This window comes from Rutidosis leptorrhynchoides, unplaced genomic scaffold (assembly GCF_046630445.1).
Source record: "Rutidosis leptorrhynchoides isolate AG116_Rl617_1_P2 unplaced genomic scaffold, CSIRO_AGI_Rlap_v1 contig109, whole genome shotgun sequence".
Lineage (NCBI taxonomy): Eukaryota > Viridiplantae > Streptophyta > Magnoliopsida > Asterales > Asteraceae > Rutidosis > Rutidosis leptorrhynchoides.
The window spans coordinates 17,828-34,163 of record NW_027266365.1 but is presented as its reverse complement, the minus strand read 5'-3'; the positions used below and the strand labels follow the sequence as shown (position 1 = coordinate 34,163).

Below are 16,336 nucleotides of genomic sequence, written 5' to 3'. Positions count from 1 at the left end.
TTCAATCGATGTAGACACACTCAAACAGCTAAAGTTGAAATTTTCGAGTTGATCGGTTGAATTAGTGTAATTCTCTGCTTGCTTCTTGTTTTAAATTTCAAAACTTTCTTCTCAGAAACCTAAGAGACCAAACAAATGAGCCGTTAATTAATAATTAATTATAAACAAAGTCCAGCTAAATACTCGGGAAACTGAAAAATAGGAAACAAAACAACATTCAAACCGACAAGCGTCAAGCCCGAAATAAATAAAATGTACTTATAAAACACAAAATGGGGAGTGTGAAGATAAAATCAAAACGACACAGTTTTTAGAGACGTCTCTAGCTAGATCTTACCAAATATATTATCAGGTGAACAAAAAATGAAAACTTTTAATTTCCCTTAAATTAACTTCAGATCTGAGAGCTTGAACTCTTCAAAATCAAAAAATAAGAGACACCAAGTAATCAACTTTTTCTTAGATCTAAAAAAAAGGGTTGGTGATTGATTGATATATATGAGCTGTTGAGCTAGTGAGAAAATGTAGGAGACATTACACGATATTAAATCAACTGTCGACGTTTCTCGGAAACCAAACAGGACAAAAACAAAAGAAAACCCACATTTGGGTTCCCAAACTCCATTTCTAATCTACCAATTTATCAGGAACCTCTAATCATAAAGAAAAAACAAGACTTTACCACATTTTAGAAAACCCAAAAGGGTAAAAATAAAGGGTTACCTTCAACAACGCAAAGGTTTTAATGAAACCCTAGCGCCATTCATTTGAAAGCGAAAATGAAACCACTTTTTCTTCTTCCTGGTTTATAGAGAGAGAGAGAGAGAAAAGGAGAAGGGAAAGAGAGTGAAATCAACGAGAAGATAAGCACGCAGCAAGAGGAAACTATTATTATTGAGAGAAGAGCTGAGCCTGGTGATAGCTTCTACTTTCTAGAGAGAGAGAGAATCGGTGGTGAATCTGCAAAATAATACTTTCTCTCTCTTCTCTGTGTCTGTGTGTATCTTTTGCTTTTTCTCTCTTTTTTTATTTTCTCTTTTTCTATCTTGTCTCTGTTTGTATATTTGTGGGGACCCCACTTTCGTGCTTATGAGGGTGACAACATAAATTCTTTCTTTTGCAACACTATAATAATACATGTACAAATAATATAATAATACTCCTCCCATCAAGTCTCAATTGGCAGCCCCTTAAAAAATAAAAATAAAAAGTCTCAATTCATGGCAATGGTTGGATCGGTCCAATTTCGATTCAAAATTGACGGTTTACGGTTTTTAAATTTATGAAACCGAATTGATATTGTAATGTTTATAGAATTAAATCGAAATTATAAATTTATGGTTCTAATGATTATGGTTCAGTTCCATATAATATATTTATTTTTATAAAAGAAAAAAGGGAATGATACTGTGAAAAAATTGATTTCAATTCAGTTCTGAAACCATAATCACGAAACCGATTCGACCCGATTTTAGCTCAATTCGATTACGGTTCAAAACCGGACCGTGCCCATATCAATCGATGCCTATGGGGCTAAGTAAACGGAATAGATAATTTATAATGGTGTCCCTTTATTATAATACATGATCATTTATTTTATTATTGATTTTGAATTACATAATAAAATTGTCTTATTCACGTTCGAAGAAGATCGATCCATAACTTTCAGAATAAATCTCATTTCGATAACCACTAGATCAATGGATCCTGAGTTAATCTATAATTATCTTAAGTTAACTTTTAAAAAAAAATCATTTTATAAAATTACTTATCTTGGACGGATTTAGGTCATTTATGGATTTTACAAAAAATGCGATGGATATATAAATAAATACCTATTTAAAAATATCTTATTATATTAAAAAAATAATTTATGCCCTAAAATATTATAAATACATAAATAGTAATAATTAAATGGGTGGCGAATAACCGATGATACCCATCCGTTTTAGGTTTTAATTTTTTAATACAACGGATATCTGAATAATTCAGATACATTTTGCGTTTGTCGTATGTATGAAGTATATTTCGTCTTGTTCTAGATAATTTATATTTTTTTATTAAAAGTAACATAATATATATTTTGGAATAAGACGAAGCACGCTCTAAATACACAACGAACGTAATTAGTAGTAATGCATAACAAAGAATTATTTAAATCTAAAATTAATATATATTTTAATATTCTGTAGTTATTCCCTCACCCTTGTTAAACCACACGCAATTAAAAAATATTTTAATCTAAAAAATAATTATCTTTCTTTAATATTCTGTAGAAATCTTAAATATATATATATATATATTTTGAAGATGAAATCTTAAATATTTTGATTTGGAGAATATTTTGTTAATTGAAACACATTATTGTATCCTTAATTATTACGACATATTTTTATTGATATGTCATAGTCACTACTATATATGTACCGAACTATTGTGTTCATCTTTTATTTTACTTTGTCTTCAACCTCAAAGTTGGGTTGGTTTTCTCCACATTTTGGTCTAGCTGAGTCCGTAGACTGATTTTAAGGGAAAAAATTTAGGTGTATTTTTAAAGAAATATATTTTCATAGATATTTTATATGTAATCTTTTTTATAAAATAATTATATAATATTTTTATTTTAAAAATAAAATTTAAATGAATATAATCAAATATACAATTATTTAATATAAAAATATATAAGGTACGTATAGAAATAGTTATCGACTCAAAAGAATGTTTAGTTTTTATATTCTCAAATCAAACAATTACCTATTTTAAAATAATGTTTCATCTTTCATCACCCATGTACTTTTAATGTCATGGTAATTGGTACGAGAACAACTATTTTGTTTTTGTGAAATTGTATCTTTGTTGGTAGTATTTAATATAAATGAAGTAAATTTGAAACTTTTAAGTTTTAATTATATCTATAGAGTATATGATGATCAATGGATTGTATTCTAGATTCTACAAAAAAAATGTCTTGTATTCTTAATCTTCTTGTTTTTTTTTTTTTGAGAATATTGTATTCTTAATCTTACACTATATTTAATGAGTAATTTTGATATGCCCTCAAAAATTTTACTCAAAATTCGAGATCATGATATTTATAAATAAATATATATATATATATATTTAAGTATAAAAGAATAGATACATATCGTTCTCTTTAAAACTCGTTTTACTTGAATAGGGAAAAGGAGGAAAGGGCGCTAATTAAGATCATCTATCTATAACATAAAAAAATTGATACGAAAGATCTAACGATATTTATTTAAACTAAATACTCGATGCCGATTCATGTATAAATATAGTGCTATGGCCCTATGGATATAACAAGTCCTGGGCATGATTATGGGGTAAATTGACTTTAGAAAGATTTGAATAAAAAAATATTAAGTACTTTAACTATTTTTAATTTTTTAATATAATTTTTTTTTTGATAATACGTATAAATTATATTGAAGAGATAGATTTAATCACTAGTTATTAATTTTAAGTAAAAAAATTAAAATCATTCGATGTGTCTTCTAAAAGAATCTAATGTATCTAAATTTTTAAGAGAGTCTCTCAATTTTTATTTTTATTTTTAAATATAGAGAGTCTCTCAATTTAAAACTCATCAAACTCATCAACTATTTTCATGCACAAATTTCATTAGGAATAATGAATGTACATCTTTATTTTTATTAATTGATGTAGTATGTGATGAAACATTGTATCATAGAGTATTTTGGTTTAGATGCTTTGTTAGTTGGCAATTTTGGAGCGACGTGGTTGCTGGTAAAGTGGTAATCTCTTGTATCTTCCTAGTGTTTATTTAAGATGTACAATATTAATTTAAAGTCGTCATCAATTTTTACTTAATCTAACAAGTAATTACAAAATGGAAACATATTTGAATAAGGAACCAACTGCTGTGATTTGTCATTGTCTAATTTTGCTCAAAATTTCTTTATTTAGATTTGATGCTTGACCACTATTAAAATGTAATAATAAAAGTTTGTATTTTAAATTATTGACAAAGACGGGTGTGTTTATTGACACGCTAAGTTTTTGCTACTTATACAGTAATTATATTAAATTGACAAAAATACCCCTATTTTTCAATTGTTCTCTCATACAAGTCAGTTTTGTTCCTTTCAAAGTCGAAAAATCCAAAATTCTTATCTCATCTCTCTTCATCGACTCGACCTCCACTTGACCAAGCTAAGTCCGCTTGACCGTTTCTCCTTTAACAACAAACTAAACTCTTCCATTTTGTACAATCCATGTCTGTATGTTTTATACCAACTCTTTCATTAAATTTCCGTGCTCGTCGTCGCTGCCGAATAGACCCATCACCACCAAAGCTTAACTATCTAACATTTACAAATAGAAGATATTGATTTTTGTTTTTAATAGAAAAATAAATATATAGAATTTTATTTCGCCGTTGAGTTTGGACGGGGTTAATTTAATTGAAAGATGGTAAGGAATGAAAAAATTAGTCAATCATCCATATGTTTTAGTTCTATTTCCTTAACTTGTTTCGACTTAACTTGTTTCGACTTAATTTCATGAAAGGAGTTCCATTAATGAAGATTTGAAGAATTTTATTGAAATTGGAGTCTATAATGAGTTTGTGTGATGCAATTTTTTTGACGTTCGATCGATTTGTATTTGACTTTTGACTATTGATATTGGATTCCATAAGTGTGTTCGGATGCAATATTTTCATGTGAAAAAGTTCTGATTGTATAATTTGTCTTTGTATTTGAGTTTGAAAGGAAAAAAACAAAAATCTTTTTATAATACAGAGAAATCAGTTGCAAGAAAGAGATATATTTATCAGTCCACTATAATCACCGTGTGAGTAGCAAAAACATCGCCCACAAAGACAGTTATTTGGTTAGCTTATATAAAAACGACTAAACAAGACAGCCATCCTAAAAAACTTCAGGACAACAATCTTAAAACTGTTACTTAGCGCAATTCATGTCCGCATATGACCGTAGGTACCTGAACTTTTGATAAATTTACAGTCTGCCACCAGGACTTCCAAATACTACAAATAGATACCTAAATTTTGAATTCATTATTCCTTATGTCTGTTAATACATGTTTTTTTAATTTTTTTTCATACATTAAAAAAAAAATATTTAATCAATATTAATATACATATAAATATCTTCTTAAATATATCTAAAAAGCTAAAAAAATTATATATTAACAGACGGAAGAGTATTTTATAATACAAGGCAATTAGGTACATTAATATATCATTAAAATTACCTCCCGTAGATGATGAATGTCAAATCCGTATCAACTGTTCAACGTTGTATGATTTCCGTTACGGTAAGTATTCAATTAGGATTTCGAAACTATTAAAGTAGCAAACTTTTATAAAAGTTAAAAAGTTTTAGACGGCAAATTGGTAATGATCAAATTAACTAAAATTCTTCTTTTCTTTTTTTTTTACTAACGCTTAATAATAGTGATAATTATTTTTATTTCCCTAGTTTGGGTTGGGGTAATTGGTTCGCACATGATCATTAGAGTGAAGATTGGGATAATTAATGATTGCTAGTACTTACTGTAGTATATAGACTAGCAATAATTTCCTTTTGTTTTGGGGTGATGCCTATTGGTTTGTGGACAATTTCTCATGCCTAAATGGTCCTCGAGGCGGGCAGTATGTACCCACCATATTACATACACAACGACTTGAAAAAGGCTCGTCCTTCATGGTCTGATCGAATATTCATGTCTGGCTTTCCTAGGATATTCGGCCATTCACGGCATTCTTATATCATTGACAGTAAATTGATAAAATAAAAATAAAAATAATAATAATGAAGATTATAATTTTAATAAAAAGGAAAAGGGAGTTTAGGACTATCTATTATCTTTCGAGAGAGCTGGAGACTGAATATGGTTGAGTCACACGATCACATCAACGGCGTGGATACTATTTTAATTACAAAAAATATGTTGACTTTTCAAAAGGTAAGAGATGAATTGGAGTTGATTTTTGTTACATCCGCTTTTAGAATCAAAATAAACAATTAATATAGAATGAAGAAAATATATGAAAGTAAAATGGGAACAAATATGTAGCTAAATGCCGTGTGAAGAGTAATAAAGTGGCGTATCTAGCTATGAGTATATGCCATGCTCATATTCAAATGCCTTCAATGAAAATTTGATATTTTCAGTTTATTTTTCATCACTTTATTAGACTGAAATTTGTGTGCTTTTTTATGTATGTATGTGACTCGGGGCTAGATTACACGTATCGAGACTGATTGGGGTCAAATTCTGGCAAAGTTAATGGGATATAGTTCATTCACACACAATTACGAACGTAATAAAAAATACTAATATGCATATAACATAAGTCTTAAGTATCGATTCTATATATTGAAAAGAGCTTTACATAATTCATAAATGAGTATTTGTATATAAAGATGTAAAAGAGCTGATTGGTTTTAAATTAAAATGACTAAAAACGATAAACAAACAAATAACAACAATAAATAAAGTGACAAATTCAATAAACAAATTATAAGATATAATGGAGAAAGTATTTATAGAATTATATAATTTTGATTTCTCAAGCTACACCTATTACGTCTAATCTCACTTTCATAAGTCTTATAATACAATCTCGCACGCTACCAAATATTCAATTTATTATAGAGACATCCGTCCATCGTACGATAATCAACTCTCAACAATTTATATCGATTTAACAATAATAATCGTTATTGAAGCAAACAACATGAAAATTCAGCGATAAAATTATGTCTACGAATCTTTTAGGTATATCTATATTTTAATAAGAAATCAATTGAATTAATTAATGAAATAACTCATGTTCCTAATTCTTAACTTTAATTACTCTCTCAAATTTTATAGATTAATCACTCCAATCAATAAGCATTAAGCACAAGTATAAGAAAACATATACGAATTGATTAATTGCATTTTATATTGGTTTTATAATTTGAAATTCTCGTTTATTTTGTTTGTTATCATGTAAATATTTTTTAGGGATTTTTTCTGAATATTTTTTTAGTAAATTATAAAGTCCTCGAATTTCAGCATCTAAATTGGTGAATCATGCACCAAGATGTTGGTGCAAAGATAGACTAGAATATAAGTATATGGTATCGTGATTTGAACAATAAACTCGAAATTTTGTTGGCACTGGCAGGCGCAAGCGGCGGTTCAAGATAGGCAGCTAAAGGCCGGCCGCCATCAATCATGGAAGTTGTGACTTGTGATCAGCATCATGAAATTGCTTGGGTGAACTAGTCCCACTACACAATATCAGGAGTACACTTGTGCCTAACTTTGCCTTCTTTTGTCAATAAAGTCCCTCTATTCTCTAGTGCTAAGTGAATGGTCCTTGATATTAATTTGCTGGTTGATTTGGGATGGACAGGGTTTATTGAATAGTAATGCAAGAGGATGCAAATGATGATTAGTGAAATCAAAATGGAGTATTAATTAATACGAAAAAGAGGCCTCGATGAAATATGTCATTAATGAATAACATTTCCTGATCGAATTCGGAGATATACTCAACGATGAATATTTCGAATTCAATTTAAACAAAATAAAAATGGAAAAAGTAAATTACTTAAATTGGAGTAGACATGTGATGTCGAGTCCATGGCATGTTAGATATTGTTGGTGGGTTGATTCAACCAAATGCAGAGGCTGCTTTTTGAAGTTAATTCCAGATTGTATTTAAAACAACTTTCACTACTGACGTCGACAAGAATCAAATGTTGGTGCACAACAGTCGTTTTTATAAGTGAGAACATATTTGACTTGATATAGAAAAAATAGAGAATGTGACCTTAATAAGAGTAATACTCAAGCATATACTAAAGAGTTATTGAGAATTTAATTGACCTCTGCATCACATCAGTCTTCTTCAGTGTGCATCTCTGGTTATTTTAATTATTCATTGGCCCACCCACGGCCATTATATAGATAGATAAATGTATTTTCAAAAAATAAAAAAATAAAAATTGAATATAGCTTATAAATTGATTTTTGTATGGGATAAAATTTTACTTTAAACTCATCAAAATTCATTTATTTTGATAAAAAAAACTAAAATTTAAAAAGATCATAAGTATTTCGAATACCCAGAGAATGCATAGTAATTATCAAAGTAATTTTTTTTTCATTTATGAACGAAGAATATTAAGTTTAACACTTACTTACCATATATTGATATACTGTATATACCTTGCTCTCTTGACACTCATGGAGGACGACCGACAGACCGACACCAGACCGCAGACTTATTTTTCATCCACCATTTTACTTTTGTTGCCCAAAAAAAAAAAGTTAGAACGAGTCTTGTTCCAGTATATCACTATCTAGTGATAGTTGGTCGATTCTTCTATAGATTAATCGACAACATTTTAAAAGTCCCTAAAAGTGTTTGAAGCCAACCCTCTCAATAAACAAAAATTATTATCTTTTTTTCCGAACAAGATTAAATCTAAATTACTGAAAGTACTATCATCATGTACATTTGAGCTGTTCTATTGCCCAAGTTTCAATGGAAAGTAAAAATTTCTAATTTCTATTTTTGAAACTAACAACTAGTATGAGTAGTATCTTTAGCTGGATAGGAAAATGATTACATTAGCAATATGACAAAAATCACTACCTTGTGAGTCTGAGTTGTGAGATTGTCTTCATTTCATCATGAACATATAAAAGAATCTAATTTTCTATGGAGTAATATCAGAAAAAACAACTTATTCAAAATGAGTATAGATTTTAATATCAAAACAAAAAAATATTCAATTTAGAATTTTAATAAACGTACTAGTATTATTAGTAATTAGTAATTACATATAATCATCAAGTTAATTTTTTTTAGAAATATATCATCATTTTCGTTAGTAAGAAGAGTTATTAAGAAGGAATAATCACATGTAAGAAGTGAAAAACTTGGAACAATTTCCATTTGGAGCAATAACTGTCGACTCAATTTATACCGAACTTTTTACATTGTCTAATCATTACCATTCTGGTAACTGTTAACTATACGCACGGGTGCATCTGATCACAATCTGTTTCCTCACTCCCTCCCTTTCTCTCCCTCTCTCGATCGATCAATACATCATCATCGTTTTCAATTTCATCATTTCACAAAATCAACTCTCTGCATTTTTCAAACTATGACGGAGTCCAAGGATCCGAATACGGGTCCGAATACGGGTCCGATGATGATCCACCCTCGCCGGGAGCCATTCGAGCACGGTCTATTGCCAATTCAGAAACTCGTCTTTACCGACCCGACACAGGCCCTAGGATCGTTCAAGCAGAAGCTCGCCGAGACTCGCCGGGTAGATTCAACCACACTCTCTGAGTCGCTTCAGATCTCGGTCGACCATGCTCGCCTCATCCTCGAAACGCTCTCGTCGGTGCTCCACTCAGAGTCTGACCCGCTCGTCCGAGCTAAGCCTGATGAAATCGATGCTGTAGGAGCCGATGTCAGAGATCTGATTCTCTTTATCTATATTCAATCGTATAAAAGGCTTTTGCCCAGGAGTCACAAGGATTCTGCTGCCGTGGCCGACGTTTGGCCCTCCACGTCTGCATTCGACGGTTACTTATCGGCGCTGTCGCCGCTACAGGTACTGCATTTCGAATTATCTGTCGAATGCTAACTGAAAATTATTTAGCGATTCATTGCATTGCGTAGCTTCAGGTGTGCTAGAATGAACAAGTCTTCTGCGGCATTTCATGTGTTATAGGGGTTGAGTAATTGTGTTAATTTTGGTCTGTAACATCTGCTCGATTTAGTATATGATGATAGAAAATGCTACTTTTCTCTATAAAATTTTGGATTTTTTTTGTTGGGTCAGCTAGTATCAAAATTAGATTTTTTAGCCTTCGTATGAGCATTCCTAGTCTAGTCAAGAATCACTTTCTGGTAGTGAGGCATTGCTCGTTTTGGATAGGTTCTGCTATTCTCTTACTGCAAGTGTGACTGCCTTTTTTTGAGTTTTCGGATAATATAATTATGATTATGATAAACATATTAGAATGAATTTGTTTTGAGTTTGAGTTTGATATTAATTTATTGCAGCTGGTGCGTAGTAATAGTCGTCGGTTTATGCCATCACAAGCAGATGAAGAGGCTCATCAGTTATCCTACCTGCAAAAGCATCTGGATAATATTCTGTCCCTATTGGGAGAACCTGTCCAGAGTGAAGGCGAAGAATCTCTGGTTCGTGAACATTACTTTCTCATCATTTATCAACCATCCGAAGGTTGCTGATTTAACCCAAGTTTCTCGTGTAGCATTTGACAGCATATGTTAGGCTTAGGCTTTTCTGTTTTTCTGGATGTCTTAAGGATGCTTTATGTGGTTGAAGGAATGGGTGTTGTTTATTTTTATCTTCTTCTGCTCAGATTAATTTTGCTGCTTCATAATGTTTTAGGTTTTGACCATGGAAGGATTTGATCACCTTGGGTTTCTGTTCCAATTTGGTGACAAGGGATCTGAAGGAATTCCCTTAAGCCAAGCTGCTCCATTTTTTGCGAATTCAGATCCTGACATGCCTGCTGTTCCTGTCCCTGCTGTGCAAGTACATGATTGGATTGTACAGAACATAACCACTGCTCTGGAGCATCTCAGTGGTGTTTCTGCAAAAGAAAATGGGCCGTCGAGCGTCTCCGATCAGGACGTCGCCATGACCGATGCAGGTACTTGCTCAGCTAAGACCTCGACAACAAGCACCCGAGGTCCAAGTTTCATCGAGGGAATCTCTAAATCGTCTTGCATGAAACAAGCTTCTGATCTCAAAGGTTCTTCTGTAAAGGTAGCTTTGATATGTAAATACTACACATTTACCAAATGCATAAATCTTGCACTCTGTCCATATTATTCTTGTCTGAACATTCCTTTTGATTGTTTGGCCTATGTTTCACTTTGCTTTCTGAGCTGCTATTTTTCTCTTCGATTTTAATTTTAATGCCTATATCCTTCAGAGAATGTCTGATTCCATGTTTCATAACAGGTTCTTAATTGTCACGATTCTGTCATTTACGTCCTAGCACCATTGAGATATGCCACGGTCTATGGATGCTCTGACACTACTATAGTTCTTGGAGCGGTTGGCAAGGTAAGGACAAATATATTATTTTCATACAATTGGGAACTTTGGCATCTCCTAGTCAATTTAACTGAAGATACTTTCCCAACCCTTGGACCCAGAAGTAAAACCCTCAGAAGTTTTGATTCCCGTTCCTATATTTTATATTTTACTCTGACTCTTACAAATTATTGTTTTCATTGATTCGGAATTAATAGACCGTGTATGATGTAAGATGAATAATGTGATTCATCTTATATACAATAGGAACAAATTTGAGTTGTGGTTTTCAAACAGCTGATATACCCTTCTTTCTCTTTATTTTCAATGTTGTCTTCTCTTAAACCTTAGCCTTTGTCCTTTTATGCTGCCACGTAAAGTTTCGATCTCAGAGCGTGCTTCCAGGAAAAGAACCATGAAACTACTTCTACAACTAACAGCAACTTTGCACATTTTTTATTTTTGTTTTTTGTTCTTATGCCACAAGTGTCTCTGACAATTTTTGGCATTGCATTTAACTGATCAAGTTTTCGATCGTAGGCTGTCAGAGTTGAACATTGCGAGAGAGTTCATATTATTACAGCGGCAAAGCGAGTCTGCATTGCCAATTGCCGGGAGTGCCTATTCTTTTTAGGGGTAAATCAGCAACCTCTTGTTGTTGGTGATAATCATAAGCTGCAGGTGAGTTTTGTTGTTTGTCTTTTACATGCTAGTTGAAGTAAGTTTGGGGGAGCTTTGCTTATACTATTATGCATTATTTATATTTGTATTAGAAGAAGAAGATTTTACGAGACCTTACCTTATTAAGCCGTAAAGTTACGAATACATGCTTAAGGGCAACTTGTTCTTTTCGTGTGTTGCTTGAGTCCTTCTTGAGAGTGAAAATAAGTATTTTGAGTATGATAGTGACAATCAATTAGAAAGCACATCAGTATTTGATTATATTTAACATTCATCACGGCGTATATTGATTATGGTAAAAGGTTGTGCAAATTTTAAGGTTTAAACTTATATTATTGAGACTTCTAAAGTCCTTTCTCACAAACATCTACTCTACAGGTTGCGCCATTTAATACATACTACTCCAAATTGGAGGATAATTTGGCTGAAGTCGGCATTGACTCGACTATCAACAGATGGAATGAGCCATTGGCATTGGCAGCTGTCGATCTGCATGATTCCATATCTCATCCTGCTGGCGTCTCTGATGTTCAAGCTGAGTCAGCTGCACGCCTAGACCCTGACCAATTCACCAACTTTTTGGTATAGTACTTTTTCTGCTGAAATTTTTCTTCTACTTTGACATTTTGTTCTTTTCAATCAATGTTACTCCAATTTCTTTTTAACCTTTTTCACTTCAAAGTATCCATTTCTCAAAGAAAGAGCGCTTCTATTTTATTTTTTACAAAAAAACAAAAGTTAACTAAGAATCATCCAATCTACGGTTTCCCTTTCGACTTATTTGCACAAAACACGGAATTTTTTTTATGAGTAAGTTCAAAGTACACACAATACCCACACTTCATATTGTTTGAAAAGTAAGGAGTAGGTCTCAAACGACCAAACAAATGCACCCTTAATGTCTTTGTTGCTTGATACTCAGATTCCAAATTGGTATGGAGCGGAATCCTCTGGATCCACAAAAGACAACCCGTTCCAGCTGCCAGACGCATATATGACATCGCAACAGAAAAACGTAAGCCAGACTGTGAGATGCAACATTACACATTTACTTTTAGAGTATGCATGCTTAGTGGAGTTGTTGCTTGTAAGATGGCTGATTTATTAATTATTTTGTTAACAGCAAACTAACTTGGTTGAAATAAAGCAAATGCTTAAGGAGTTGCCGTTTGAAGAGAATCGGAAGCGGGAGTTATCCACTGCTCTTCATTTGTACTTCAAAGACTGGTTATATGGTAATGCTATCCTGACTTCATTGCCCAGTAACACATAATTTCCAGATACACGACCATTATGTTTTGGACATCCGAATTCATCATTTTCTGCCATGTCTAGAAATATCGCATATTCTATGCCAAGCTATGGCTCAAAATCATTTCTCTCAAAATTTTAAGTACCTTGTTGTTAGTGTTACGTTATCTGCTTTTGAAGAATTCTGATTGGGTTGTTCCAATGATGTGACAGCTTCTGGAAACATCCGTCAACTCTATTGCTTACAAGGCGACTAACACCATAACGAGAGATATGTTACAGAAGCAAAAGCAAGCTTTTTGGTGTTTTCTCTGTTTCAGGCCTCTCCGAGAGTTTTCATTGTTGCAGTTTGGCACAGTACAGCAGCTGATAAAATCAATCCCTCGTAACGTGAAATATTTCATCGATACACGGTATCCGATTAGGAATTATATTTACTATTCTCATTGTAACAATTTATTATTTTCTTCTTCTTTCGGGTAGAAAAAGAAAAGGGAAGAACGAGAATCTGATTCTAGTAGTAATGTCAGTCTCGTGATTTTTATTTTTATTTTCGTTTTCTTCCTCCATTTTTCTTTCTTTTTCACCCTTTCGTTGAATTTATTAATAGTGGGATTCCGGTTTCAACTTTGCTTTGTTATTTCCATTAGTGTAACAGCTTCACATTCGACATGATTTTATGTTTGCGTCCTATATTTTGATTATTAATCACAAAATTGTGTTGCTAAATAACGTAATATGCTAAATATCAAACATGCATATATTAGATCGGACATATAAAATTTTTCCATGCATATTATAGGAACTAAAATGTTGTCATGCATAGAATTTCTAAGTTCACTCATGCATAAAATTTATTCAGGCTTAACTCTGTTCATTAGAAAAATACGTGAGAAGCATGAAAACAAGCAGGAGGCAAGAAAGAATTAAAAGGGACAATTGTATTAATAAAGTAGGGTAAGAAAGGACTTCAGCAGGGAGATCCTATATTGCCGTTATTGTTTGTTCTGATAATGGAAGTTTTAACTCGGGTGCTATTGAATACTCCTGACAATTTTCGGTTTCATAGAGGATGTGAGTCTTTGAGATTGAATCATCTGTATTTTGCAGATGACTTATTTTTGTTTAGTATGGGAGATGAGGCTTCGGTGGTATGGATGAAGTCTCAGTTAGATCGGTTTCATGGTTATTCTGGTCTGCAAGTAAGTGATGAAAAAAGTTGCATTTACTTTAGTGGTGGTCATGTTGAAGAGAGCGAGAAGATATTGCATAGTTGTGGGTTTCGGATGGGAAGCTTGCCGGTAAAATACTTAGGTGTCCCGCTGATATTTACAAAACTAAAGAAAGAACACTGCTCTAATCTTGTTGAGCCGGTAGACACTTGATTGAGAGCCTGGGCAATAAAGCATTTGGCTTATGCTGGAAGGCAGTCATCGATGCGAAGTGTCGCTCTTTTCTTTGGACGGGTTTGGATTCGTCGAGGAAGAGTTTGGTGACTTGGAAATCAGTGTGTAAGCTGAAGTAGGAAGGAGGATTGGGTGTGCTGGATTTATAAGTATGGAATAGAGATGCGGTGAGTAAACAAGTGTGGGCTATTCTTGCTGAAAAGGAGTCGTTATGGGCTGTTTGGATCACTGAAACAAAATTGAGTAAGTTGAGTTTTTGGGGTATTAGAAAACCTCCACGTTTGAGTGTTGCGTGGGGAAATCTTTTAGATCTCCGATCTGATTTGAAGCGGTTTTATATGTATGAGCTTTGAATGGATAGTAAAGCATCTTTTTGGTTTGATCCTTGGGGAGGGGGGCTTTACATGATCAGTTTTCGGCAATTCGTTTTACTGATGCTGATATTGCAAAAGATTGCAAAGTGTACCAGGTACTTTCTGGAGATCAGTGGCAGCTGCCTGACCCAATAAGCCCAGACATTGTAGAAGCATGTGACTTGGTCAAATCGGTCCGAATCAACACGATGCCTGGTAAGATAATGTGGACAGCCAGCAAAACAAGTAATTTCTCAATCTCATATGCCTATGCAGCTTTACAGGTTAAATCCTCGATTGTGCGATGGATGAGATTAGTGTGGGGTAAAGGCCCTAGTCCACGACACAATTTTGTATGTTGGTTTGTAATTTTAAACCGATTAGCTGTTAAAGCAAGAATTTATAGGTGGAGAATGTGTGAAGACACTATTTGTCCTTGTGGTTATAGAGAGGAAACAAGGGACCATTTGTTAATAGAGTCATGGATTTTGCTAGTATAACAAGGGAGCTGAAACCGTGACTGTGGGAACTTGAATGGTGGTGTAGGAAGACGAAGGGGATATCACAGTTGGCTGTACTGAGACGGCATATCTTTTGTGCAACCATCTACTACATTTGGAAGGAGAAGAATTCTTGTGTTTAACCGTCAGCCGGTCAACTTTCGGAATGTGATTGGTGGCATAAGAGAGTCGATTTTGTGGTACTCGTCTTGTGTTACAAATACAAACTTTGATAGAATGATAGAGCAATGGCGTATTGTATAGTTTAGCGTCTTGATACATATTGGTTTTTGCATTGTATAAACTTGAATCCGGCGATTTGCCATGGTGAATAAAATTACTACTTACCAAAAAAAAAGTAGGGTGTTAAGCATAAAACCTCATCGAATTATGAAAATGGATTTGCAAATCAGGAAATACATTTTTTTTAAATAATCTGAGACGAATCGAGTTAAACTAAAACTTAGGATTATAATTTTTTTTTTCATTTCTAAACACGGTATTAAGGATTGATAGTCTTCTCTCTTTGATTGTAGGATTAACCCCAATAAGAAACCAGTGCTTGAGTTGGTAGTATTAAGAAACATGTAAAAGTACAAGAAACCGAATGTAAAAGATAGATTTCTAAAATGTATTTGTTTTTCAATCTTATTATGAGCTTACAATTACAAATACAGTACAACTAATAAATAAAGGTAAAAATAACCGTTTAGTCCCTGTTCGAAATGTTTTTGAACTGTTTCGTCTCTTGAAACATAAAGTTCACTCTTTCATCCCAACGTTTACGCAAATATGATATTGTTTGGTCATTTTATACTAACGGACGTTAAAAATTGCTGATCTTTCACTTCTAATTAATCATAGCATGACACATGTACATGACATGTAAATAAATCCACGTAGACTTTCTTACATGTTTTTGATTGAACCATGACTTAATCGAACCGATAATTCTGAAACCCCAAACTTATCAAATCTCATCCAAAGCCGAGACGCGCTTCCAGCATTCTTCTTTCCCTTCAATCCTACTGCTCCACCATTCA

General features: G+C 32.9%; 1 protein-coding gene across 1 annotated transcript; it reads left to right on the top strand.

Annotated features, from left to right (window-relative positions):
- Positions 1–9,179: 9,179 nt before the first annotated feature.
- LOC139881064 (uncharacterized) lies at positions 9,180–13,291 on the top strand. Its single transcript, XM_071865602.1, has 9 exons — positions 9,180–9,638; positions 10,094–10,234; positions 10,449–10,829; positions 11,028–11,132; positions 11,643–11,783; positions 12,162–12,365; positions 12,706–12,798; positions 12,907–13,018; positions 13,248–13,291. Exons 1-9 carry the CDS (start codon positions 9,180–9,182, stop codon positions 13,289–13,291), a joined length of 1,680 nt encoding a protein of 559 aa, XP_071721703.1.
- The last annotated feature ends 3,045 nt before the right edge of the window (positions 13,292–16,336 follow it).